General features: G+C 35.9%; 3 protein-coding genes across 3 annotated transcripts; 2 read left to right on the forward strand and 1 right to left on the reverse strand.

Annotated features, from left to right (window-relative positions):
• Positions 1–3,778: 3,778 nt before the first annotated feature.
• Positions 3,779–14,534, reverse strand: LOC126690513 (DNA-directed RNA polymerase II subunit RPB1). Its single transcript, XM_050385702.1, has 15 exons — positions 14,192–14,534; positions 13,679–13,942; positions 12,175–12,474; positions 11,907–12,065; positions 11,530–11,691; positions 11,226–11,446; positions 10,969–11,110; positions 10,550–10,885; positions 10,177–10,463; positions 9,509–9,767; positions 6,321–9,424; positions 6,008–6,079; positions 5,248–5,301; positions 4,956–5,113; positions 3,779–4,193 (listed from the first exon to the last, which is right to left on the reverse strand). The coding sequence occupies exons 1-14, from the start codon at positions 14,273–14,275 to the stop codon at positions 4,993–4,995; spliced, it is 5,565 nt and encodes a 1,854-aa protein (XP_050241659.1). The 5' UTR covers positions 14,276–14,534; the 3' UTR covers positions 3,779–4,193; positions 4,956–4,992.
• Positions 14,535–16,449: 1,915 nt separating this feature from the next.
• Positions 16,450–17,208, forward strand: LOC126690514 (uncharacterized protein At4g08330, chloroplastic). Its single transcript, XM_050385703.1, has one exon. The coding sequence runs from the start codon at positions 16,611–16,613 to the stop codon at positions 16,983–16,985; it is 375 nt and encodes a 124-aa protein (XP_050241660.1). The 5' UTR covers positions 16,450–16,610; the 3' UTR covers positions 16,986–17,208.
• A 4,362-nt stretch (positions 17,209–21,570) lies between these two features.
• Positions 21,571–23,566, forward strand: LOC126690515 (uncharacterized). The gene is made up of 3 exons (XM_050385704.1): positions 21,571–21,898; positions 22,924–23,048; positions 23,357–23,566. Exons 1-3 carry the CDS (start codon positions 21,668–21,670, stop codon positions 23,499–23,501), a joined length of 501 nt encoding a protein of 166 aa, XP_050241661.1. The 5' UTR covers positions 21,571–21,667; the 3' UTR covers positions 23,502–23,566.
• Positions 23,567–26,102: the final 2,536 nt, after the last annotated feature.

Here is a 26,102-nt window from a genome sequence, read left to right on the forward strand (position 1 = left end):
TGACTCCTGTGAAGTGTCAGTTCATCAATCCACGTGAAAGGTTAAAAAAACCCCTAACTTGCCAAAATATTTTACAATCCGCATCTCATTAATTCAAAAACAATCTCTCCCATAAAAATTTTAAAAAAATAATAATTAAAAAAAAAAAAAAAAAAAAAAAAACCTCTTACTTCTCCAATTCGGGAAATTCTTAGTTAATAATCATTGGTGCATTTTATCAAACAAATGGAGGGCAGAAGGAATGAACACAAGAATATCTATAATGGATAGGAGAGGAGACTCAGAAGAAGACTTGAAATATATATATATATATATATATTTGTTACAAATACCAAGAAGTGTCAGTTAAGTTACATGATTCTTAGTTAAAAAAAAAACATTGTTAAACATGAAATTTGGTATAAAATAGCTATTGAATTGTAACAGTGATTCCATCTTAATTTCTAGGTTTGTGGGCAATTTCATCATGTACTCATGTGCCTTTGTTAGAAGAGTAATATTAGAAATATAATACATAAATCTTACAAGTTAATGTATCACGAATCACAAATTTTGCTAAATAAATCTTATATTGTTCATGTGATACCAAATTGATATACAGTAGCTTTAATATTTTTTTTCCATTAGAATCCATTTACCTTAGGTAGGCATTTGTTAAAACAAGATTGCACGCAGCCTTGATGCCCCCCAACAAGGCCGGCTCAAGGCCTAGGCAAGTTAGGCCTAGGCCTAAGGCCCCACCAAAAAACAAAAATTTTCTTAGGAAAAAAGGCCTCACTTTCCATAGTTAAAGGCCCAAATTTTTATAAAACTCTATATATATTTTCTAAAGGTTGTACATTTTTTTTTATTAGTAATGTTAAGGATACTACAAGTTTTACTATTGACTTACAAATTGTCATGTTATTAATCACAAAAAAATGATATAAACATTCATTAGTTAAATTGATGAAGTTCATCAATGAGAGACAACGTCACATTATATTTTGAACATTTTATAGTGCTTTTAATTAGCGCATTTTTCTTTTTCATTTCTATTAAGACTCTCAAATTATGAGACCAATAGAACCTTAACTCAATTGAAACCCTAAAATATTTCAAAAAGATTTTGCAAATGTGTTAAATTATCAATTATAGATTAATCTCCCCTGACAGTTTGAGACTTTGATTTTTGTAAACTAATATCCTACAAAGGCACACGCCAAATAATATCTATCTCTCTATCTTAAAATCAAAATATAAAATTAAAAATTAAATTACAACTTTATTTAACTATGCATCGTCTTATATCCAAAAATAAAGTATCTTTTTCAATCGCAATATATTTTTATTTCTTTTTATTAATATTTATAATTCAACTATGATATTCAATTCTCTATATGAAATTAACATTAGTCTAGTTGGTATTATTTATGTATTTAATGTATCAAATTAATCTTAATTTGATTAGTATTAAATAATTTTGTTTAATTAATATTTACATATTAAAGGTCCGGCATAAATTTTCGCCTTAGGCCCCAAATTATGTTGGGCCGCCCCTGCCCCCCAAAAGGGAACAAACCTCTCCAAAATATATGGCCCTGTGAAAAAAACATGGCTCCATTCACCTTAACGTTTATGCATTTCAGGAAAAAAAAATTGTATTACAAATTTACAATAAGTGGGAACAATGGATTTAAACCCAAGATCTCTCCCTAGAGAGAGTTAGACAAGACGATTGAACTACATGCTCTTGGCTTTTATATTTCTGTATTTTTTTTTTTTGCTAAATGATTAAGCTTTTTTATAATTCAAACAAAGAATGATACAATTCTACAGGGGATTTTTCCTGAAGGGCTTCTACATTTCAGTATAAGTAATAGTGTAATACAACTTATGTTCCTTATATCCTGGATCGGACTTTCTCTATGAGTTCTCTTCTCAAGATCTTTCCTACAGCTGACCTTGGGACACTGTGTTGGGTATACACGTGTGAGTGAAGTTCCACATTGAATAATAATGAGAAGAATGAGTAGTTAATATAACATAATTGAGTATATACCCATTAGGCTTAGGCATTTTGGATTAAATTGTGTCTCTATATGTTTTATTAATCACTCAAGGAAAGCTCCCTAAGGTGTTTATCTCCCCAACAAATAATATCAAAGCCCATGGAGGTGGGGGGCAAAGGTAGCAAGGTTATCGAGGTTCCTTTCATAGTTGGAGCAGGAACGGGGTGTGTGTACTTGGTATATTGCACCAAGCAAGCCCATAAAGCACACACAAATGATCTTAGAGAAGAATGATGAATTTTAAGCAAAGGAATGTTTGAGCCTCTTCATCAGTTGTTAGCAATACACGTTCATTCACGAAACGTGGTGACAAAATTAATTTATGCAAGCATCATGAGCAGCAAAAGATATCACAAATTGGCTTTTTCTTGAACAGATGATAGGAATCATAGAATTTGAACGAGAGCATCTACTATTTGATGGCAATGCTTTATCTCCAGGCCAACACACCTGTGTAGAGTACACATTAACTAGCAAATATGAAATATCATATATTAGGTTTTGGGACATTTACTTTTGAATTAAGAATTTTGCTGGCCAGGACTTTACACCAAATGACACCAATTAAAGAGAGACTGCATGGTTATGGTTCCATAATGTGTGAGCCCACTTCCACCAGGTCCCAATCACTAGTCACAACACACCAAAATGTTAATAATTGTGACCAACTTCATTATTGGAATAGCTAACAACTCATCACTCCCTATAGCATTAGGTAGTACCTCTCTCTTTTTCATTATGTTACTATTGTAATCTTATCATCTTGTTTCTCTTGTAACTATCTTGAACAAAGACCCCTGCCCCATCACTTTTTTTTCCTCCCCTCCCAACCAAACAACCACTTAAAATGCTATCACTTTACTTTTCTCTCCTCAATTATTCATCCTCCCTATCTCTTTCTTTATTTTACTATTGTATTATTATCGTTTTGTTTCTCTTGTAACTATCTTGAACAAACACCAGGCTCCACCACTTTTTTTTCTCCCCCTCCCAACCAAACAACCACTTAAAATGTTATCTCTCTACTTTTCTCTCCTCAATTTTTCATCCTCCCTAAAATCCCTCCAAACAAACATACCCTCACATAGAAATTTAATACTAGCAAGCAGCAACCCAGATTTTTCAAGTCTTTCCGGTAACTGATTGTGCAACTTTTACATATACATATATATATATATAACAAAAACGCCATTAAGTTTAGAGTATGTTTGAATACCGCTTATTTTACTGAAAACTAAAAATTAAAAAAAATAATAATTAAAAAGTTACTATTCACACGTGGATTACTGCTCATTTGTCTTAGTATACTGTTCATGTCTCGTGAACAGTACAAGAGGCGCTGGTCAATAAAAAAAAAAAGGCAAAACATGCCGTGAGATTCAAACGTCGACTTAATCATTCTTCAGGCAAAAAAACCCATCGTTTATATTACTATTAATCCATCCACGTATTTACATTTAATTTTAAAACCTAAAATACATCTAAAAACTCGACAAAAACTCAATCTTGGGCTACTTTTGGGCATCACTGACCATCATTCGAACCCTACTCCTCCGTTTTATTCCCAGCCCCCCTCCCATCACTCTCTAGTCTCAACTCCAAAACCATAGTACCAACCAAATCGCTTTTGTTCTGAAGATTATAAAATAAGTAATATCTCACAATGCTAAGAACTATAACCTGGAATGGAAAACTAACATAGCAACCAAAAGTGGAAACAATGACAATTCATAAAAGATTAATTCCATTAATGCCTTGCTCAGTCTACCTGCAGATTTGCTCTTAATACTGAAAAGTGACATTGAAACTTCAGATCACTACAATATTGCTACAAGGGAAAATATACATTGATGCAATAGGCTTTTTGCCCATATATTTGGCCATTGGCACAGTATCTGTGGCACAGCAGAATCAACTCCATAATAGAATGTCCATCAATAGTACTCCGACAGAAAACAAAATGAATGGATGATGTATCAAGTATCAAGCACTACTAAAATACAAACTGACATCTCCGATTAAAATATTATTTGCACATAGCTGCCCAGTTTGAGGGCGATTTAACTTCATGTCAGCAGCTGCCGAAGTTCTGAGACATCTACATATCAACTGCGAGTCAACAGCCCATGTTCTATAGATCAACTGCAAATGAACAAATGGAATGCAAGTTAGTTAGCCTTGTATCCATTCTGAATTAGGTGAAGATGAGCAGTAACAGACTTAATTTTTGACAAACAAATACAATACATAACTCAGATCCATCCTTTAAATAAAAAAATAAAAATAAAAAACCTCTGCCCCACACTGTAAATAAATAAATAAATAACAAATTGATGACAAGATAGTCAGAAGGAATTAAGGGGTAGAGAACGCCCGACTAGCAGCGCATATAAACTCTACTCATCTTAATTTCAGCTCCGTTTCTAACTAAATTCTTTCAATATCAAACGTTATTTTAACATATAGAAATTAGCACTGTTTACATGGTTGGAAAATACAATATACCCCATTCCACTTTGTTAAGAGCAAGGACAAACACTGTTTAAGTTTCTTGCCTCGAAAACTAGACAAGAAGTAGATACATAAAATTTTCATACATCAAAATATATTCCAAAAAAATTGTGGCAACAGACTTGCAGTGACAGAGAATCATGATAAATTGGCAAACCCCCAAAGAAGGATCTGAAGCAAGTGTTTTTTTTTTTTCTTTTTTTTAACTGGATCTGAAGCAGGTATTTATTGACCACTTCCCTGGCTGAAGCCAGCAAGGAGAGAAGTCAGTAGACAGTAATGGACTAAATTCTTAGAGAGCAGTCATGCGGGAAGAGAAAAATGTGTGAATTTCATAAGAGAATATTATATTACTCAACATCATTGAGATGAGAGCTAGAAGAAGAATTTGACCTTTGCTATCATTAAAGCTATTTATCAGTAATACAACTTAACGAGCGCTTCTGTCATCTTTGTCACTCATGTCATCTTTGTTACTCGTTTGTGGAGTATACTGGCTGGTAGATGACGGAGAGTATCCAGGTTGACTGGGAGAGTACCCTGCACTTGGACTGCATGATCGAGAGAAGAAATGTAAGAACCATATTGGTGCCTATTAATTTTTTTTTTTGATAAGTGTGCCTATTAATTCAATAACAAGCTTAAAAGATCTATTTTGAGAACTAGAATTGCATTATCAGCTCACCTGTATTGTGGAGAACTTGGGCTGTAATCCGGGCTCACTCCAGAATTGTATGGACTGGAGAGGTAAAAAAATTGAAAACATCATTCAAGACATTTTTAACACTCAAAACAAAGAAGTACATGTCAATCCACTTCCAAACCATAATACATAGTATTTGCAAGCACGGGGATGAGTCAGGTGATCTGAGTTAATTCCAGGACAGAAAGCTGATGAGCATACAGCTTTAAAAAGGATGGTGACTGAATTTGAAACCAACATTTAGATAATATCTTTTCAAAACTTATTTAATTAAAAATAACAAAAATAAACCTACTTTAAGTAAAAACCCATATCTTTTTCATGCTCTTAAATGCTCTGTCACACCACATAACAAACACAGAAACTGAAGTTCCCAAATCTGAGAACTACCTTCTCCCAACATTAGGTGTTTGGATGAAAGAATGACACACTGACTGACTAAAAAGTGCTTTAAACCAACACCAACCCCACCAAAAACAAAACCAAACAGACGCAACTGCTCAAGTTGTTAGTTGTTACTTTACAAACCAGTCAGTTATGCAGCCCATTAAACAAGCAAACCAATTAATTACGACTGAGGCAATTAACCATCATGTTAACACAGAAAAACCTGATATCGATCTTTCGTAAGAGATGTTTCTTTCTTATATCAATAAAATTTCTCACTTATCAAAAAATATCTTCCATAAGAGAGGTAAAAAAGAAGACCAAAAAAGTGCTGTCTTAAAAATAGCAAATTTACCTGCTGGGACTGTACGTTGGGCTTGATGGAGAATATGATGGGGATGTTGGTGAATATGATGGGGATGTTGGGCTGCAACAGAAATTAAAGGTTCAAGCATAACAAACAGTGAATATAAGTTGCCATAATATTGGAAAATCAAGAAAAAATCAAACACTGGCCAAGACAAGGGTAGGACATTCAGCTAGCAGCTGAAAATGTAATTTGGACATATGAGAACAATTACATATTTGCAATCAGCTGCTAGCATATTCAACCACACCTTGTACCGCCAATACAAACAGCAGTCATCATATTTTGCAACATGGCTCACCTGTAATTTGGAGATGTAGGACTATATGGACTGGACGGTGACAATCTTGGACTGCTTGGTGAGTATGCCAGCGATGGGCTGTATTTTGCTGACTGAGGATTGTAACTTGGAGATGTAGGGCTATAGCTTGGCGAGGTTGGGCTGTAACTTGGTGATGTTGGGCTGTAGCCAGGAGAAGTGGGGCTATAGGCTGGTGAGGTAGGGCTGTACGATGGGGATGTGGGGCTGTATGACGGGGATGTAGGGCTGTAGGAAGGTGAAGTCGGGCTATAAGAAGGAGAAGTTGGGCTATAGGATGGCGAGGTGGGGCTGTAGGATGGCGACGTAGGGCTGTACGCAGGTGAAGTGGGGCTGTATGCAGGCGATGTGGGGCTGTATGCAGGTGATGTGGGGCTATAGCTTGGTGAAGTTGGGCTGTAAGTGGGAGATGTGGGACTGTAGCTTGGAGATGTAGGACTATAGCTTGGAGATGTGGGGCTATAGCTTGGAGAGGTGGGCGAGTAAGATGGGCTTGTAGGAGAATAGGCAGGACTGGTTGGGCTATAACCAGGAGAGCTAGGGCTATAAGTAGGGGAAGTAGGGCTGTATCCAGGAGACGTGGGACTATATCCAGGGGAGGTAGGACTGTATCCTGGGGATGTAGGACTATATCCTGGGGATGATGGACTATAGCCCGGAGATGATGGACTGTACCCTGGAGATGAAGTAGGAGAAAACGCCATTCCACCAACATAAGGAGAAAACTGAGCATCTGAAATTGGAGACAGGCGGAGATTTGGGCTCAGCAAATAACTTGGAGACATCAAGTTATCATGATATGGAGTTCCTGAGACGGGAGAGCGGGAAGGTGTCATGCCAAAATCCAGACCATCCATATAACTAGGTAGCTGGAGCTCAATAGCATTCTTCAACATCTCATCGTTGAGATACAAAGCACAGTCTCCAGTGCCAATGGGTGCAAGCTGGCCTAACATTATATTTTCAGTAACACCCCTCAAATGATCTGTTTCAGCAAACACCGCAGCATCAAGAAGAATGTCCACCGTCTCTTCAAATGAGCATCTCATCATCGGCCCTGTATCATTTCGGTTGATACCATGACGAGTGATTGCCATTAAATGGCCACGATAGGTCATTGTATCACACAGGATAGCCAGATGGCGATAATTCACATAAGATCCATCAAAAGATATAACAACCCTCAATTCATCCAACAAGGACCTTCGAACTGCCTCAATTCCAAGAACCTCAATAATTTCTATCAAGTGATTGCTTGTGGTCCTCCTTGGATCAACATCATCATGGCACATAACTGCCAATAGATTAACACCTTCTGTATCCAACATCCACTCTTGCTCTGGCTTAAATCCATCATTATCTTCGAACCGGTTTATCTTACATTGTTTAATAAATACCTTGTTGATATCTGGGATACCTCGAAGAGCCATTTCCGTCAACATGTTACTCTCAATCTTCTTGAGGAAAACATCATCTTCAGCAGATTCATCATTCAGTTCACCCTTCGGAGCTTCATCATTCATGATACGGATACGAAGGATCAGTTTTTCAGCATTGTCATCATTGAATATACAAGTCAAATCATCATCGAATTCAAGGTTGATCTTCTCAGCAATGTCAGCCATGCTTAACTTCTTATCCACCATCATTTCCCGATTCAACTCTATACGAAGCAACCAAGGAGAGATTTTTTCAGGGGCAACTTCTTCATCTGGCATTTCATAATAGGATCTGACAAAATCAACATCCTCCTCAATAATTGTGCTCATGGGATCTGGATCATACCATACTTCTGTAGCTTGAGTTACACTCCGGAGAGTAGTGTATTCCAAAGCACATTGAACATTCTTTGCTCTCTCCTTAGTTTTACTAACTTCAGGCTTCAAGTAGACAGAGAGAGAAGGTGTTTTGATCCTCTTAGCAACATTAATGATTTCCCTCAACCTAGGAACACCAAGAGTGACATTCTTTGCACTAACACCAGCATAATGGAAGGTATTCAGAGTCATCTGTGTAGCAGGCTCACCGATAGATTGTGCAGCAACACAACCAATCATTTCCCCAGGTGCCACAAGTGACTGTAGGAAACGCGATTCTATTTCACCAATAACCCACTCAAATGCCTCGCGAGTAAGTTTGTACTCCTCCAACACCCTCTTACTGGCAAAAGTGCTACGTAGCAAAATATTAAAGAAGAGAGTAGCATTCTTTTGAGCTTCAACACTCAACAAATCCTCACCCGGTACAACCTTCAGCCTCTCCTGGAGCTTATCAACAGCTTCCACAATTTCCATTGGGTGCATATCAGAATGCCTTCGATTGTCAATCTTAAAGATCTTCTGCGCATTCCATATAAGCCTTTTAAGGTTGACAGGCAATGGCCAAGTATTATCACCTGTAGTGGCAATCTCTGTTCCAAGTTGGAATCTATCAGCTTCAAGTTTTTGAACTTCAGCATCAAACACATTGCGGAACTCTCTTATGGTTTTCAAGTCTTCAATGTGTTCTTGCATCATGTAATCTGGGTTCCAATGTTCATCATCAAACTCATACCTGAACGTCTTATTAAATTCTGATTTTTTCATTTTCAAAGATTCCAGCTTCTGCGATTCTATCCAGACAGAATCCATACCATCTTCCCCATATAGAAACTGGATAACATCACCCAAAGAGTTCCGTACAGTCCCATCATATTTGACCATAATATCTTCCATAGCCTTCACAAGTCGCCTTTGAATGTAACCAGTTTCAGAGGTCTTCACTGCAGTATCAATAAGACCTTCCCTACCACCCATGGCGTGAAAAAAGAACTCCTGTGGAGTCAGTCCACGCAGGTACGAGTTCTCCACAAACCCACGACTTTCTGGCCCATAATCGTCTTTAGTGAAATGGGGCAATGTCCGGTCTATGAACCCATATGGGATTCGCTTACCCTCCACATTCTGCTGCCCCACACAAGCAGTCATCTGTGATATGTTGATGAAACTACCTTTGGATCCTGCAGTAACCATAGCCTTGAGATTATTACTCTCATCTAAACTCTTTTGGGCACTACTTCCGGCATCATCACGGGCCTTATTCAAAGTCTGAAAAATAAAAGATAATTTTAGTTAGTATTTGAAAAAAAGAGGGGGGGGGAAGAATCTGGAAAAGGAAAATTGACTTGGCACCTGGTTCACTTTGTTTTCAAATGACTCCATCATAGTACGTCCAGGTTCAGGTTCTAGCTCCTTTGCTTGGGCTTTCCGAATAAGGTCTTTCACTTCATTTTTTGCTTTAGAAATAGTTTCATTAATTGTTTCCATTGTTGATGCATCAGCAATGGTATCTCCAATCCCAATGCTAAAACCATTCTGCAAAAGCCAGTAATTAACAAGCCACTGCACGTGACCCAAAAACTTACGAGCCGCATCAGGACCAACCTCTTCCCTGTTCAAACAAACACATATAGAATAAAATCAAAGAGGGACTTCAAAAACTTTTCAGAGCAGGGCCCCTAGTATAACCACTGATATTCATTCTGACTTCAGTTTTTCAGTTCATCTTTGAATAGCAGGAGCAAAATCATGTTTCATTAGAATAGATGGAAATAAATCTTTAACTGTTGGTTTTATCAATGACTAATCTTCTTTCCCAACAACTACGTATTCATTATCAACTTCAAAAGAAGAAAAAATGCCAATTTTCAGAAGTCTCATTAAAAAATAAATGGGCTTGTCATATTTTGGCTGTATACCAGAAAATGTAAAGTTTCAAACAAGATATAAGCTATATGAGTGCATAAAAATACCACCTAAAAATGTGAGTGGATAACTATATGTTAAGCGTGCATGCATACCAAATAACATGTATCAGACTTCCAGTAGATGTTCCAAGTGTCTTCTTGCAAAGAGTTCCAGCAAGTAGCTCCCCCCTTTCTATTCTTACTTGAGTGTCCCCTGGAGTAATGGATCCAGTTTCTGACTCTGAGTGCCAGGCAGAAGTTCGTATGAGATTTATTTGTTTTGGTATAATAAGATTGAAAACTTGTTTTCCAGTCCAATAAGGCCCTGGCTTCAAAATTGCAGGAGCAGGAATTTTCCCATCAAAATCTTCCCACCACATCAAGATGTTCATGAAAACATCCTGCAGAAACCAGTGGAGATTAGACTCCCAGAAGATTTTAAGCAAAAGATATTGTTAAATAGACTTAATTTATGCATCACTGTTACCTTTGGAATAAGCGTGTCCCTCTTGGTGATTTTACGGCATCCTAAAAGCGTATCCTGGACTATTCCCATAACAGGTCTATTCGACTGAGGAGAGACAATGCATTTAGGCACCATCATTAGCTCCAACACCTCTGCTCTAGTTTCAAATGATTGAGGAACATGCATATTCATTTCATCACCATCAAAATCAGCATTGTATGGTGAGGTAACAGACAAATTCAGACGAAAAGTTGAGTATGGCATAATCTTGATTCTATGCCCCATAATAGACATTTTATGGAGACTAGGTTGACGATTAAAGAGTACAAAATCTCCATCATTCAAATGCCGCTCCACCTGCAACCACAAAAAAGAGAGTTTGAGACTCATGGTAAAGAGCTAGAGCGATAAATAAAACCATTTAGATTATAAGACAATGCCTTATATCCAAGCTCTAGATGGTGATCACTACTTTTCTTCAAGTAACGGAGATCTAGCCTTTGACCATCATCCCTAATGATATACTTGGCACCAGTTTTACCAGGTGGAGGATGTGGCCCATATTCAACAAGCTCCTTCAACCTGTTTCATTAACAGGAAAATGGAGGAAAACAGTCAATTTACTACTAGCCAAAAATATAAAGAGAGCAAAGAATAATACAAGGGTAGGCATACAAATATGTACAAAACGGTGTACCTTTCAATGTTATATGGAGTAACAGTCTCTGGATATGTGAGATTTAAAGCAATACTCCATGGGACCCCCAATTCGTCAATATTAATGTTTGGATCAGGAGTAATAACAGTTCGTGCTGAAAAATCCACACGTTTGCCCATCAAGTTACCTCTGATTCGACCTTCCTTTGCTTTAAGCCTACTACAGATAGATTTAATTGGTCTCCCTGATCTCTGGGTTGCCTGTATGGTTAGGAAATGCATTAGCCGATGCCTAAAATCATTTATCTAGGAGACACTTGTGTAATTTTAAGCTGCAGCCATACCCTTGGCTGTCCTGGCAACTCATTGTCAAAATATGTGGCTATGTGGAATTGCAACAACTGTGCAAATTCTGAAATGATATGTGCAGGTGCCCCATTCCTCTCTTGTTTCCTCAGATTCTCATTGTGCCTTATAATCATTGCCAATTGATGAGTCAAATCGTCCTGCAGTCAACAAAGACATTAAATCAGACCTGACCATAAGCAGGGTTTCTTCTGTTGAATGTGATAAAATCATAAAACCAAAGTTGCTAAATTACATAAATAACATCCTACAATGCATAAAACCAAACAAGTTAAAAAAAAAAAAAAACTAATAGTAACAAAAGAAAGACTGGTTTCCAGTAGAACTAAGAGAACAAACAGTAGAAGATGCTTGCCTCACTCCTGGAGGAGGTATCCATCATCACAGAGGGTCTAACAGGAGGTGGAGGAATTGGAAGGACTTGTAGAATCATCCAGTCCGGACGGGCATACTTAGGGTTCAAGCCTAACAATTGGCAGTCTTCATCACTTATCCTCTTTAGAATACTAAGAACCTACCATACATTCAATATGTTAGCATTATGCAACAACTCATTTATAATGAAGAGCGCAATATCTTTTGTGAAGAATGAAGAAAGCAACATTGCATGCAGAATGGGTTACCCTTTCTGCAGTAAGTGTCTGTTTTCTTTCTACAGGTTCCGGAAGCTGTTCTTGATCATCACTTTTCTTCCTTTGAGCCTTGTACTCTGCAATCATTTTCATACCTTCTATGGTGAGCTTTGGCTGCTGAGCACCACAGCCACCACGACTCTTTTTTGCTGGTTGTTCAGAATCTTGACCCTGAACCTCAAGTTCATCACCACCTTCACATTTTGTTTTATTCTTGCAGGCATCCAAAATCTTTTTAAGTCTATTTTTAGGATTCTTTATTTTCAATGCTTGCTTAAACTTGTGGTCTTCCTGCAAGAACAACAGTCGAAGTAGAAAGAGTAAGCAATCTTACTGACACCCAATTTTTGAATTCTACTATCAGAGAACAAAGAGATGACTAAAATTTTTTTTTTTCAAAAATTACGATGTCTAAGACACATACCATCTGATACACAACTCAAGTGTAAACAAAGGAAGAGTCTCTTGAAATGCTTAGTCTAGTCAATCAAAAAAGGAACGCAAATTCTGGAATTCAATTTGTTTCATTTAATCAAAATATGCATTATCATTTTAGTACGCTCGCATAATTCAGATGGTGGAACATTTTATACATACTTCCATTGACTGCAGTGAACTACTTGGTTCATCCTCTTTCACAACCCCTTTCCCCTTTAGGTTATGGCCCACAAAGATCATTTGTATTGCACATGTTCACCTTATGCTTGTTCCAATTAACTCTATAAATTCAAATTACAGGGAGTCATACAGGCAATAACAACAACCGACACATAGTTCCAAAATTTTGGGATCAACTACTAAATTTCAACAGACTAGTGCAGGTTGGCCACATGTATTTTTTTCAGCCATTCTAATTTATCCAAAATCATACTCTCCCTTAATTGACTTGTCCTATTTTTTCTACTTCTAGTAATGTTATTTTTCGTCTTCCTCTTACCTTTTGTTGTTCCCTCAACTTGAATCAAACCCACTTTGCCACTAGTGCGGGTTGGCCACATGTATTTTTTTCAGCCATTCTAATTTATCCAAAATCATACTCTCCCTTAATTGACTTGTCCTATTTTTCCTACTTCTAGTAATGTTATTTTTCGTCTTCCTCTTACCTTTTATTGTTCCCTCAACTTGAATCAAACCCACTTTGTCACTAGTGCATTAATTACTCTCCTTAAAACATGATCAAATCGCATCTCAAGCAACTCTCCTCATCTTTTCATCGAGAGTGGCCAGTGGCCACCCCTATCTTTCAGCAAATTTCCTCATTCCAAAATCTTATTTTTCCTTGTATTCCCACTTATCCTTCCAAACATTTTCATTTCAGCTACACTCATTTTATGACAATTTCACTTCTTAACCGCCCAACGTTCAAGTAGGCAACTAACATGAAAACCCTGTGGAGCTTAAACTTATAGTCCTACTACTATATGCAAACGGAATCAATTCCAAATTCAACAAGTGCACTTAAAACCAATAAAACATAACTGAGGCTTTCAGATACCTCATCAGCCAGAATTTTCGAGCAATTGAAGCAAACAGAGCGCATGATACTGAGCACAGTCTTCAAAAACCCAATATGAAACATAGGCTTAGCAAGCTCAAGGTGCCCAAAGTGTCCAGGACACTCTGCCATGTTCGCTGTGCAAGTCTCACACTTCAACTTTCTATCAATTGTACCGAGCCGAGGGTCGCTTAAACCGCCCACCTTCGGCTTTCCCCTCTCCATCGTCTCGCTGTGCTCAACCTGCACCACTGACATTTGCCTCTGCACACCAAAACACCAACAACGCTCCGTTCAAAACACACTTAAAAAGCTCAAAAACACAATTCAACAAACCCTAGAATACAAGAAGTAACAGAAAATGAAGAAAAAAAAAACGAATCAGAATTTAGCTACAACTGCAGCTGGTAAATAAAGCCGAATTCCTTTTTTTCCGTTTTCCCATGGATTTTCTCAGCAACCAAACGGAACTGAACAAAATTGAAAAGAGAGAATTGAGAAATGGAGAATTACGATCTCGTCGGGGCTGAGTATGCCGAACTGAACCATACGGACTTTGGCGACCTCCGCCGGAGAGTAAGGAAATCGCATATCCATGGCGATCGGATTTGGAATGAAACAAAAAAAAAAAAAAAAAAAAAAAAAGAACAAACCCTAATTCAGAGAGTGAAACGAGTTTGAAAGTTCTTAAATCTTAAAAACTATTTTTTTTTTGGTTTTGAAAGTTCAGATTAGTTTGTATTTTCGTTTTTTTGAAAAATGTTTCGGTTAGTATTTTTGCTATAACTCTGAGATAGATCGACTGCGTGTTTCTCTGTCTCTCTTGAGGAACTCTCAATTGGAGAGACTACAATCGAAAAAAATTGGGAGCCCTAGGGGTATATTTATAGACGAGCAAACCCGACCATGTGCGCATTCGATCTCAATGAACGCTATCGTGCACCGAATGCGCATTTACGCTATTTTGACTAAAAGACTAAAGTACCCCTTATAATTTTTTTCCACATAAATTATAAAATTTCAATTGAAAATAAAAATTATGTCAAATTTTTTGCAATTTTGTTTTGACTTTAAAATTTAGTATTTTTTATGAAACTATTTCGTTTTTCAATTTTTGGTAACAATCTTAAATGTATTGAAAAAATACCTTCTAACCTCCCTTATTAAGCATGTCATGACATAGAATTGTTTTCTTAAAAATTTTAGTGAAAAGAAATCTTTAATAAATAAGTCATACTTTTTATGTTAACCAAAAATAGTTTTCCTTTAATTTATTTTTTCTGATACTAACAAATACTAAAAAACGCGAAAAACTATCTTCACATAAGGTTTTTTATTGAAACAAACTGAGCATAGATGCTAAAACATGTCTTTACAAAAATTGGAGTGTCAATAACCTTTAAATCAATTGGCACTTTCTATTTTTCTTAATGGAGATATACATTTGAATTTTTCTTCCCCATTAATGATGTGTCAAGGAGAGAAAAAAAAAATACAAAGATTTAGAGTATCAAGTGGAGTAAATTGGAGATTCTTTTGGATAAAACTTAATTATGATAGTTCATTTTGGAGAATTAGAGTTTGATTGCCTAAAGGTTCTAGGTGAAGGTTAGAGCCATTGGTATGGTCACTAGTGTAGTTAGGAAGTTATGGACATTTAAAGATGGACTTAGGTTGTACACTTGTACATCCAAATGCAATTACTACTTGTGGATGTTGAACACGATGGTCGATGCAATAGTTGCTGTATTAGATTTGGCCTAGCTAATCCACAACACTTACATTCACCAAGCTAAGGTTTGACACAGAAGGCAATAGATGCTTCTATGAAAGGAAAGTAAAGGATTTAAAATTATTCGAACCAATTATTGTAAAATAGCACGAAACTCAAAAAATAGCCAATGAAACACAAAAATCACTCACATTATATTATGAACTAGTTATGCAAAATAAGATTTTACTACAATGCTTATGCAAATAAACAAGTCGTTATAGCTTATACAAAATGATTTTTTTTTTTTTTAACGTTTTCAGATGGTGAAAGAAGATAGTGAGTGGTGATTGTTGTATGTAAGAAGAGAAAAACGATTAAAAAATCAAGAAAATTTTATACTTCAATGAAATAGAGTATTGAATAAATAACCATTCTATATGAGTGTTTTGAAAAATAATTAACTAAAAAAAAATTATTTCAATAATAGAAAGGAAATTTTTGTATAAGATGATATGAATGCTCTTAGTAAACTTATAGTTTTTGATCCATCCATTATGGTGTTTTATTGCTTTTAAATTTGGATTTAATAGTCATGTACGATGACACACACCTTTAATAACGTTGTAACTGGTGTTTTGTTTAAGGAATTTATTTATTTATTTTAAAAAAATTTAAAAAATAAATAAGGGATTAAATGGGCCCAAAGGAAGGAAAAAGTTATGAACTCATTCTTTCTTATTGCGGGCCTGAAAGTTGGGCTAAAGCATATCTTTATGCAGTACAAAACTCAATGCTCGATGAAACCCAAATCCAACCCACCTAAACCAGCTCAGGCTCTCTCTCTCTCGCGCTGCTCTTGAAATTTCCAGATAACAATTGACACGCAAACGCGTTGTCATTTTCAAAATCACATGGAAAACGCTAGGAACACCGTGAATCACACAACTTTTTGTCACAATTCGTGATGAAAAAAGCTGCGAATCATGATAGAATGGGCCCATATAGACGTATCATTTTTTTTTTCTTTTCATAATTCACCACGTTACAAGCTGCGGCAAAATTCGTGCTATTGGACGTGGTCTTAGAGTTGACCTTCGTTGCATACGATGACAATTCAAAATACAAAAGCCCAAGTCCGTTTTATAAACCACCCTCTCACCCTTTTGTTCTCAGCGACAAACAACAACAACAATTCCTAAACCCATCGAACACCAATCAATGGCTTCCATCTACAGCTGCACGGAATGTGGGACAAACCTCAATCTGAGCTCAGCCCACCTCTACCCATCAGACTTTTACTTCGAGGCTGGGAACAAAGGCACACTTTCCTTCTCATGGGTCGACTCGTCCAAATTCAGGTTCGATAAAGAGGACAAGATCAGACCCTTTTTCGAGACTCTCAACTACTGGGGCATTCAGAGGAAAAGGACCAAGATCATTTGCAATAGCTGTGGCCGTGTTGTTGGTCACGTGTACGATGATGGTCCTCCTATGACTGGCAGTCCTGGTCAGTTTCACATGGGACCTAGCCAGGTCATTCCTAGAGCTCCCAGGTATCGGATCAAGACCAAGGCGCTTCAGATTACATCCTAAAACCTGAAACTGAAATTGGGTATTTGTGTTTTTGAGGTTTTGGGTGTGTATTTTTTTTTTTTTCGAAAGTCAACTGGGGTTTTGGGTCTTTTGGGTTTCTGAGGCTTTACATATGTTGTTATATACTTTTGGATAGAAAAGGTTCGGTTTTGCAATATTTTGACTTTCATTGTATATAATATATATTTTGGTCGAAATAAAATGGCTCTTGATCTTGTTTTTAGTACTATTTTGCTATAGGTCATATGGCTTATGAATCAATAGCTGCCATTATTAGAATCTGAAACAATTAACAGCACAATACAACTTCACCAGCAACACAAATTATCTACTAAAAAAAAAGGCTCAGGGCCTCAGGCCTCTTTAGCTTAACACCAATTACCAATCTGCTCGTAATAACAGAAACAGGACCCAAAGGCAACAACGAGCCCCGTTTTCCACATAGTTACAAAGTTATCCACCGCATTGTATTCTATTGTTGATCACTCATCTAATCATCCTCGCAGTGCCTTCTTTAGAATTATACCATCTCTTAACGTAGAAGTTCATTCCTCTGCTTCCATATGTGGTAAACTGTAGATCACAATGAGAGTGTACATAAAAGGGACTTCATGCCTTTACCCTTCAACCGAGATTCACCCCAACACATCCTCCCAATGATTTTTAGGATTTTTTATTAGACACCATAACATCAAGGTTCTCCAAATTATTTTCAAAAAAGAACAGCCATCTTTTCTCTCTGTCCTCAACCTACAAAGAATACATTGAGTATCAATAGTAATGCCCCAGCTTATCATTCAATCCTTAGTTGTGAACCAGCCTATAAAGGCATGTCTGGGAATTGTTTTAGAGAACCATAACAATTTCCGCCATCTTACTACAGGGAATTTAGTTCTTACCCTTTTCCAGGCCCCTATGCATGAGAATCGCCTAGATTTTCCAGCAGTCAATATTGGTTTGTTTTCCCTCTCAGTCTCCACCAAGCTCAACTTACTTTGAATGCACAATAGATCCTCTGATCTAGCAGGGAGCCAAATCCAATCACCATCCCGCAGGATACCTTTGCTTCAAATGAACTTGCTGCATGATACACTGCCCGATAGCCATATTGAAGAAACAAAGTGCCATTGGGGTGCCAATACTCATGCCATAGGGAGATAGTTTCACCTGAGCCTACTATGAACTTAATGAATGGCCTTGTAATTTCTCTTAGATTCAAAATCTTCCTCCAAGACCAGGTGCTGTCTTGAGGAACTTTAACCACTCAATGACTTCTTCTTTTGAGAAGATTCAAGTGAACCCATGCAATCCAAATGGAGCGTTCCTAGGCAAATATATTCCAAATGACCCCAATAATAGCAACCTTATTCCATTCCTCCAATGTCCTCAACCCTAAACCCTCATTTCTTGGCTTGCATACATGATCTCAACTTATTTTTGCCCTAGAAACTGAATGGGCTAATACATTCCAAAAAAACCTACTAAGCTTTTGCTCCACAATCTTAATAACTTTCTTTGGGAGGATCAACATTTTGGTCCAATACGCTTGAAGGCTAAATAAAACTGACTTAATCAGTTGCAACTTTTTAGCATAGGACAAAAACTTGGAAGACCATGAATTAACTATGGCTGATTTATGAGAGGACCATAGTCTTTTTTAGTAAGATTTTTGGATATGAAGGGCAGTCCAAGATATCTGATAGGAAAATTACCTTCTTTCAATTGGAGCATGTTAAGAATCTCCTGCTTAAGATTCGGAGAATTAGCTGTGATAAACACCTCACTGTTGGTAGAGTTGGCTCTTAATCCAGAAATTATACTACAGTTTTCTAAAGCTTTCTGCACCACTTCTACAGAGTGAATGTCAGCCTTCAAGAAAACCATTAATCATCAGCCAATCAGAGATGGGAGAGCTTAAGAGCACCACATTTATAGCAAAACTTAAAATTGGCACCAGCTGCCTATGCCTTTCTGCAGTAACCTTGAGAACACTTCCATGGCTAGGACAAAGAGGTATGGGATATAGGACCCCCTTGCCTTAAACTTCTTCCACCCTTTAAAATTTCCTACTAAACAACCATGGAAATATATTGAAAATACTAATACATCATAGGTGTGGTGTGATGTTTTAGAATGTACTAATACATCTTGTCCCTTCATGTGTGATTTGCTTTCCTCCACAAGCTAGTAGAATGTTACTTAAAGATCTCTTTTTTGTTTTATACTATTACCCCTTCAACTATATATATATATATATATGTGTGTGTGTGTGTGTGTCAGGCAATCAAAGATAGTTCTTTCTTTGTGATAAAACTAGTTTTGGATGATCTCTAGCATGAAAAGTTGAATAGCACAGTGGCTTAAACTCCTATCATATCAAACTGGTCTATTTGTAGAGATGGGGGCCGAACTAGGAACATGGGTAAAGTGATCTATTGCAAACCAGTTAAGTCAAAGTGGTAGATTGTAAGAGTGATAAATGGTTTCTGGTATTGTCTTAGAAGATTGAGCTGCTGAATCTGTCTTCAACATGTTTCTTGGAATAATGGAGTGGATAGGAAGGATTGGTATTAAAAAGGAGTAGAAGGATTGATTACAAGAGTAATTATTAAGAAAGATGAAGCATTCTTTTTTGCTCATGCAGTGTAGACAAAGATTGATATTGGAACTGCTTGGAAGTTGGATGACTGGAAATTTGTGGACTCTGCAGGAGACATTGCAGATCAGGACTCTGCACAGTATGATGGGGAGTTATAATTTTAGACAATGAGTAATTTTCATAGTCCATAAGCAGTTCTTCGTTGATGATGGAAAATATGCAAGACATAGTATAGTCAATGGATGGTAATATCTAGCATTTCTATTCTGGAAGTTGGAAGTTTCAGCCTTGATGTATACGTATATGAGTATATCTTCTGATTAGAAGATCTATAGTATTAAAGATGGATGCAGATATGAGGAATCTCTGACAGCAATAACAGGCACCTTATGAGGAAGTTTACTCTTGAATATAAGAAGATCATAGTCACTCGTAGTTATCTTTCACAGATGCAATATAGTTTTGAACTGTTACAGGACTTTGTGCTATCAAATTGTCAGGAAAGCCATCGGCTAGGAGAGGCTGCTAAATTCCTTCTTTCTCCTACCTTTTGACCCAGCTATGAGAATTTGAGGGGAAGAGTTCATGATTTAACATCCTAGGGAATCTCTTTAGCTGCGGATTGCTTTGTTCTTGGGGTGTTGGGAGTAGAAGGGGCTTATGATCTTATGAATTACTATGTTGCTTAAAATCTCCATTATGCATGTTCATATGTATGGAGTGTTGATATCAGAAATTCAATTACTGGGTGCTCACCAATTAATTAGAAAGGATACAGTGATGAGGGGCCAAGAACTGCAAATGCAATACTTCTACCCGGTTCAGCTACTTGTATAATTCATGAGACATCTCTTGCTTAATGAGGGGAAGTATAATTTCTTTAAAATCAGTGTATTCAATATAAAATACAGTTGCTTTTTTATGATGTTACTCCTCCCCGATAAACATTTTTGTAATTGAAATCAATGTATTGTGGTAGTGATGCTGATGGTAGTTGTATTTTCGGTCATAATGGCATACACCATCCAGTGATCTAACTGAGGAACCCCACCCCAGTTGAGATCATTTTTCAAAATAATTGGAAGGTGATAAACCCCAGATCTAACATAGTAATATCTAATAACTATACGAAATTAGTGAAATATCTATTATATTTAAAAGACTACAACTTTCAAGCAAAAAAAAAAAAAAAAACTATCATATCTACAACTGTATAAAAAGACTAAGTTCCTAGCTTTGTTATGGTGCAAAAAGATATGAAATTATCTTCTTCTTCTTTTTATCATTAAATTGTTATAAGAAATTGAGATTGTTAAATTCTTTTTATATTTTTATTATTGTTCTTAGAAATACACTTTTGCTTTTATAAAGAATGAGAGTAAAAGACGATTGCATACTTTTGGTAGTCTCACTTTTGCAATTAAGAGAGAGAGAGAGAGAGAGAGAGAGAAGTTCTATAAATTGTTGCATATCTGGTTATATGTTTTTTGTTGAATATGGACTTGGAAGTTTTAATTGGACGCCCTATTTCATCCATGTATGGTCTCAGGTTCAATCTTTTAAAATATAATTGACTGAAGAGAAAGCAAGTTTGGATAATGCTTGGCAACCATCAATTTCTTAAAAAACTAATTCTCCGCCAATTTTTTTAGTTGGGAGTTCTTGCAACTGAAATTCTGGATTTATTCATATGCTCACTTGTCAGTTCTTAGAATTTCCATGTTGCAACTACCAGTCAATGTTTCTTTGTCTTTTGCTGTTCACATGCAGCTAACTGATATATAGTCTCGTTGACCTTAGTATTAATTTTTTTTTTTTTTTTAGTTAAGGACCTTAGTATTAATTATACACTAGAGGATATAACAATTGATTTTGTATGGAAAACCAATCTATCAATCATATTTGAAGGGTAGGTTGGATTAGTAGCTCTCGGGGTTGGTCATGCAAGTCAATTTTCAGGCTTTGAAATTTGTCCCATCATTCTGTGATCTCAACACTATTAAAACAGAGAAAATTAGTGTGCATATACCAAAGAAAAGTTTACTCAATTAGTGAGCGTATACCAAAGAAAAGGTTTGTCAAGATGAAGCAATTAGAGGAAACTAAAATTGGTGGTGCAAAGACAAAACAGGTGGTTCCACCACCTCCTCCACCTCTGCCACAACTTCCAAGGTTCTGGGTTAAGAAGAGTTTTACAGAAAGTGTGACAAATCAAGAGATTGCCAAATTCTGGAGGCAGAAGCGCATTGAGGAAGAAGATCACCTTCTTGCTGCCATCAAGGCTGCAGCTCGAATTAGGGCCCGAAATCTTTCAGTAAGATCTTATGACATGCATTTTAGATATCTGATACAGCAATCATTGGCTGCTCATATTTATCAATTTAACTCATTTTTATAAAAGAAGTATCAATTGTGAAGCTAAAGTGACAGAATCTAACGTGTGAGAATGTATTTTTTTATGGCTGCCTCTTTTGGCAGAGCTTTTTACTAGCTTTTTAGATTAACTTTTTCTAGGTTCAACTGTATTTTTGTCCAACTATTTTTTTTTTTTTTCAAAGTTTAATAAACTCTCCCAATCGAGCACTGGTTCGAACCTGGACTCTATTCCGTATTTTTGTCCAACTAAATTTTTTTTTTTTTTAAGTTTAATAAACTCTCCCAATCGAGCATTGGTTCGAACTTCCCTATGAGAGCTAGAAGTACCACTGGGTCAAGATGTTGTTGACATGTAGTGTAGTCTTGTGACTTGAGAGTGTCGGGCTTATATTTTCACATGGCACAGATATGATGAGAGAGATGTAAGGTCTAATGTCACTCTCAATCACCCATGAAAAATTTAAATTCATTTCATATGAAGAGAAGTTTAAATTGATGAAAATCCTGTTTTTTTTCATTTCCCGTCAGTCATCGTTAGCAGGTTAAACCGGATCTCTCAAAGTGTAAAAAATTATTTGGGACACCTTTTAAGAGTAGGCTTTATGTTATTCTTGTCATCTCATTTATGCAAATTCATTGATAAAACAAGTTGTCAACAACAACATAATAGTATTCATCGGCAAACAACAACACTGACCAAACTGTCTTTCTTTATATTATTTTGCATTGTATATTCAGGGAGGATGGGCAGGAGAGAGCAGAATTGAGTTTCTTACTTTCAAAATTCCAAGTGCTCTACTATTTGTTTGGCTTTTAGAAGCAATGGTGTCATGCCCAAATGATGTGTTTGCCATCAGGCTTTCTTCCCTGGGCCTGGGTTAACTAGTGACACTGATAACACACAAACATAGAACATTTTAATTTATTACAGTTGCTAACTTGTTGAAGGTGTATGGTGTATAGGAGGAAGACTACAAGTGCTTTGAGGATTCCTTGAAGGATGAGGATGAAGATACCATGGAGAACAACACAGCAGTCACAGCCAGTGACAGCAAGAACAATGAAATTCGTGTGGGAATAAAGGACTGGTTAGTTCAGTTTCTAAATTTTGAATGGTTAGCGCGTGTGTATATATATATATATATCACAATGAGAAAAATTAAATGCAAATTACAAACCATTCTGAAGTTCTTTTAAGAAGAACTGAGCTTCCAAAGAATAAAGATAAGAAATTCTAATGGACTAATTAGCCATGCAAAAATGCTAATCCCCTAACTATCAGTCTCTAGTGATTTGATTTGGTGAGCGGCTTTAAAATTCATTATCATCACATAAATCTTCAACTTACTCGATAACTAATATATGCTCTATTATCAATCTTAATTGATATTTGCAGGTGGACAAAAAGCAAGTATGCCTACTTAAACCAGCCAGCCATCAAGTCCATGGATCCTTGCAAAAGAAGAACTTCCACTTACATTCCCAATTGTTTGCATTATAAGCCCACTCCTTTATATCCTACATCCCTTGGTGTGTTTTAGACCATTGGAGCTGCTTAAATTGATTGTATTCATTTGAAAATGTGAAAAACATTGTTTGTGCTGCATGATTTGCCAAGTTGTGTTCTTTTCAGTAAGGGTGCATTTGTGTAGCGGCTGCGTTTGCGTTTGTGTAGGTTGCGTTTTTTTTGGCTGGTCCATGGCAATGTTCATGGATCAGCAAATGATAAAAATGCGTGAATAGTAATTTGCAGCAATAAAAAGTATTTTGCTACAGTATTTTCAGCAATAAATTTTCAGATTTCAGCAAAATAAGCGGTATCCAAACGCACACTAAGTATTATTTCATATCTTGTAAGCTTCAATGAATTGCGATGTTACTGTAAGGGAAAAAAAAAATTGTTCTCTTGCTTGTATGAAGTGTAAAGCTGCAATACATTTTCCTTTTATTGTCTACTAGTCGCAGACCTATGCGATGCGTGAGAATAAATAAGTATTTTGTAATTGTAATACAATAAATAATTTGTTCTCTAAAATTTATTGAAGATAATTTTTTTTCCTAAAAATTAAACAATTTCTATTCTGTCTAATTAGATCTACTTTGGTTGAATTTAGTCTACTCAGTAAATTTCGGTCCCCTTGGGTCCATTTTGGACTAATTGAGCCTTAAATTGATCCTTTTTGGGTAAACTATTTAGTTTTGAGTTAAAAAATACAAACAAAATAAACATTAAAATTAGAAATATGAGCCCTAAAAATGTAATAAAAATGATAAATATTCAAAAGTCCAATCGGTCCATTCTGTTCAATTTGGTCCACTTTGGTTCTATTTAGTCCTATTCGGTCTATTCGGTCCACATTGATTCTATTCAGTCCACTTCAGTCCTAATCAGTCCACATTGATCCTATTCAGTCCATCATATCCACTTTGGTCCACTTTAGTCCTATTACGGCCATTCAGTTCATGCTGTCCACTCTGGTTCTATTTGATGTACATTGGTCTTATTCAGTCCATTCTTTCCACTTTAGTCCTATTTAGTTCACTTCGGTCCTATTTAGTCGACTTCGGTCCTATGTGGTCTATTACGTCCACTTTTGTCTTAATTTGTCCATTCGTTCTTTTTCAGTCCACTTCGGTCCAAATTGGTCTACTTCAGTTTACCTTGTTTCCATTCGGTCCTATTCTGTCCATTCGGTCCACTTCATACTATTTGGTCCAATTCAGTCCATTTGTATCTACTTCGGACCAATTTGGTTCACTTTTGATCCATTTTTGTTCACTTACATATAGGGAAAATACATATTTTGGTTAAAAGCACCTATTCTAACTTTAAATTTATTAACAAATATATAGATCTCAAACTCGTAATATCTAAAATCTTTAAGCATAGCATTTATTATTGCTACATTTTTGTTGAGCCACATTAACATAGCATTTTAGTCCACTTCGGTGGCTAAATTTAAGTGAAAGTCTTCCTAAACATGACTATGAATAAAAAAATCTAATTTTTAGGTCAATTACTCATTTGTTTTTAAGTCATTACTTTTAAATGAATATTGCATGAGGTTAATTATACTTTCAAGCAAAAAGATATATAATTTTTATATAAATAAATTATTCAAATTATTCATTCTCTTAAAAGAGATTATTATGATATTCAAAACTTATGACAAACTTTATACTTAATATATATAATTTATTTTCTAAATTTTATTGTACATAATTTGTTCTCCCTCAAAATTAAACAATTTCAAAAAGTAATTTCTATCCCTCTATTTTTACAAAATATAATTTTATCATTTTTGATGTTTTTTATTTGTGTTATTCTTTTTTAAAATGGTTTATATTCTTCTAACTCTTGTTATTATACATTATATTTTCCTAGTTTTTTTTTTTGGTACAATTAAAATTTTTAAATTTCAAAGTTATAATTTAAACTCTTATTCTTTTAAGGAGATTATTATGATAACCAAAACTTATCATATAATTACAATTGATATTACTTAAATAATTTATAGTGCTCTCAATCTAAACTTGTATTTTCCCATTCTTAAGTAGGTACACCAAATTGGACCGGAGTGATTTTTTTTTTTTTTTTTGAGAGAGAGGAGTGATCTAAAATAGAGCAAATGGACCAAATAGATCGAAGTAGACCAAATAGACCTAAGTGGACCGAATTAGGTCGAATGAACCAAAATAGACTGTAATGAACCAAATTGGATGGAATGGACCAAAGTGAACCGAAAAGGACCGAAGTAAGTCGAATAGGATTGAATTGATCGAAGTAGACCAAATGGACCTAATTGAATTGAAGTGGATTGGAGTAGACCGAACCAAACCGAATAGATGAAGTGAACCAAAATAAACCGAAATGGACCGAATGCCTATTTGTAATTAGCATAACCAAAATTATGTTTTGATATAAACTCAAATTCTTATTTCCCAAATAATCAAGTATTAGCTCAAACAAAAATCAAACTAAAACTATGAGAGAGAGAGAGAGAGAGAGATACTACTTGTAATGGGGAACTAAAAAATATATAATACCAACAAGTATGAACACAAAAATAGAGTCTTAAAAATCACAATGATTAATTAATATAAAGTAGAGTTGCAAGAAAGGATAAAAAATCAAGTGAGAG

Source organism: Quercus robur, chromosome 6, assembly GCF_932294415.1.
Source record: "Quercus robur chromosome 6, dhQueRobu3.1, whole genome shotgun sequence".
NCBI classification, from domain to species: domain Eukaryota; kingdom Viridiplantae; phylum Streptophyta; class Magnoliopsida; order Fagales; family Fagaceae; genus Quercus; species Quercus robur.

Coding starts and splice junctions, on each gene's coding strand:
- LOC126690513 (XM_050385702.1), bottom strand. CDS start 14,275: ATGGATATGCGATTTCCTTACTCTCCGGCGGAGGTCGCCAAAGTCCGT. Junction 5,302..6,007: donor CCAACGTACAGTCCCAGCAG/GTAAATTTGCTA, acceptor TTACCTCTCCAG/TCCATACAATTCTGGAGTGA. Junction 5,114..5,247: donor CCAAGTTCTCCACAATACAG/GTGAGCTGATAA, acceptor TCGATCATGCAG/TCCAAGTGCAGGGTACTCTC.
- LOC126690514 (XM_050385703.1), top strand. CDS start 16,611: ATGGCTTCCATCTACAGCTGCACGGAATGTGGGACAAACCTCAATCTG.
- LOC126690515 (XM_050385704.1), top strand. CDS start 21,668: ATGAAGCAATTAGAGGAAACTAAAATTGGTGGTGCAAAGACAAAACAG. Junction 21,899..22,923: donor TTAGGGCCCGAAATCTTTCA/GTAAGATCTTAT, acceptor TATGGTGTATAG/GAGGAAGACTACAAGTGCTT. Junction 23,049..23,356: donor CGTGTGGGAATAAAGGACTG/GTTAGTTCAGTT, acceptor TGATATTTGCAG/GTGGACAAAAAGCAAGTATG.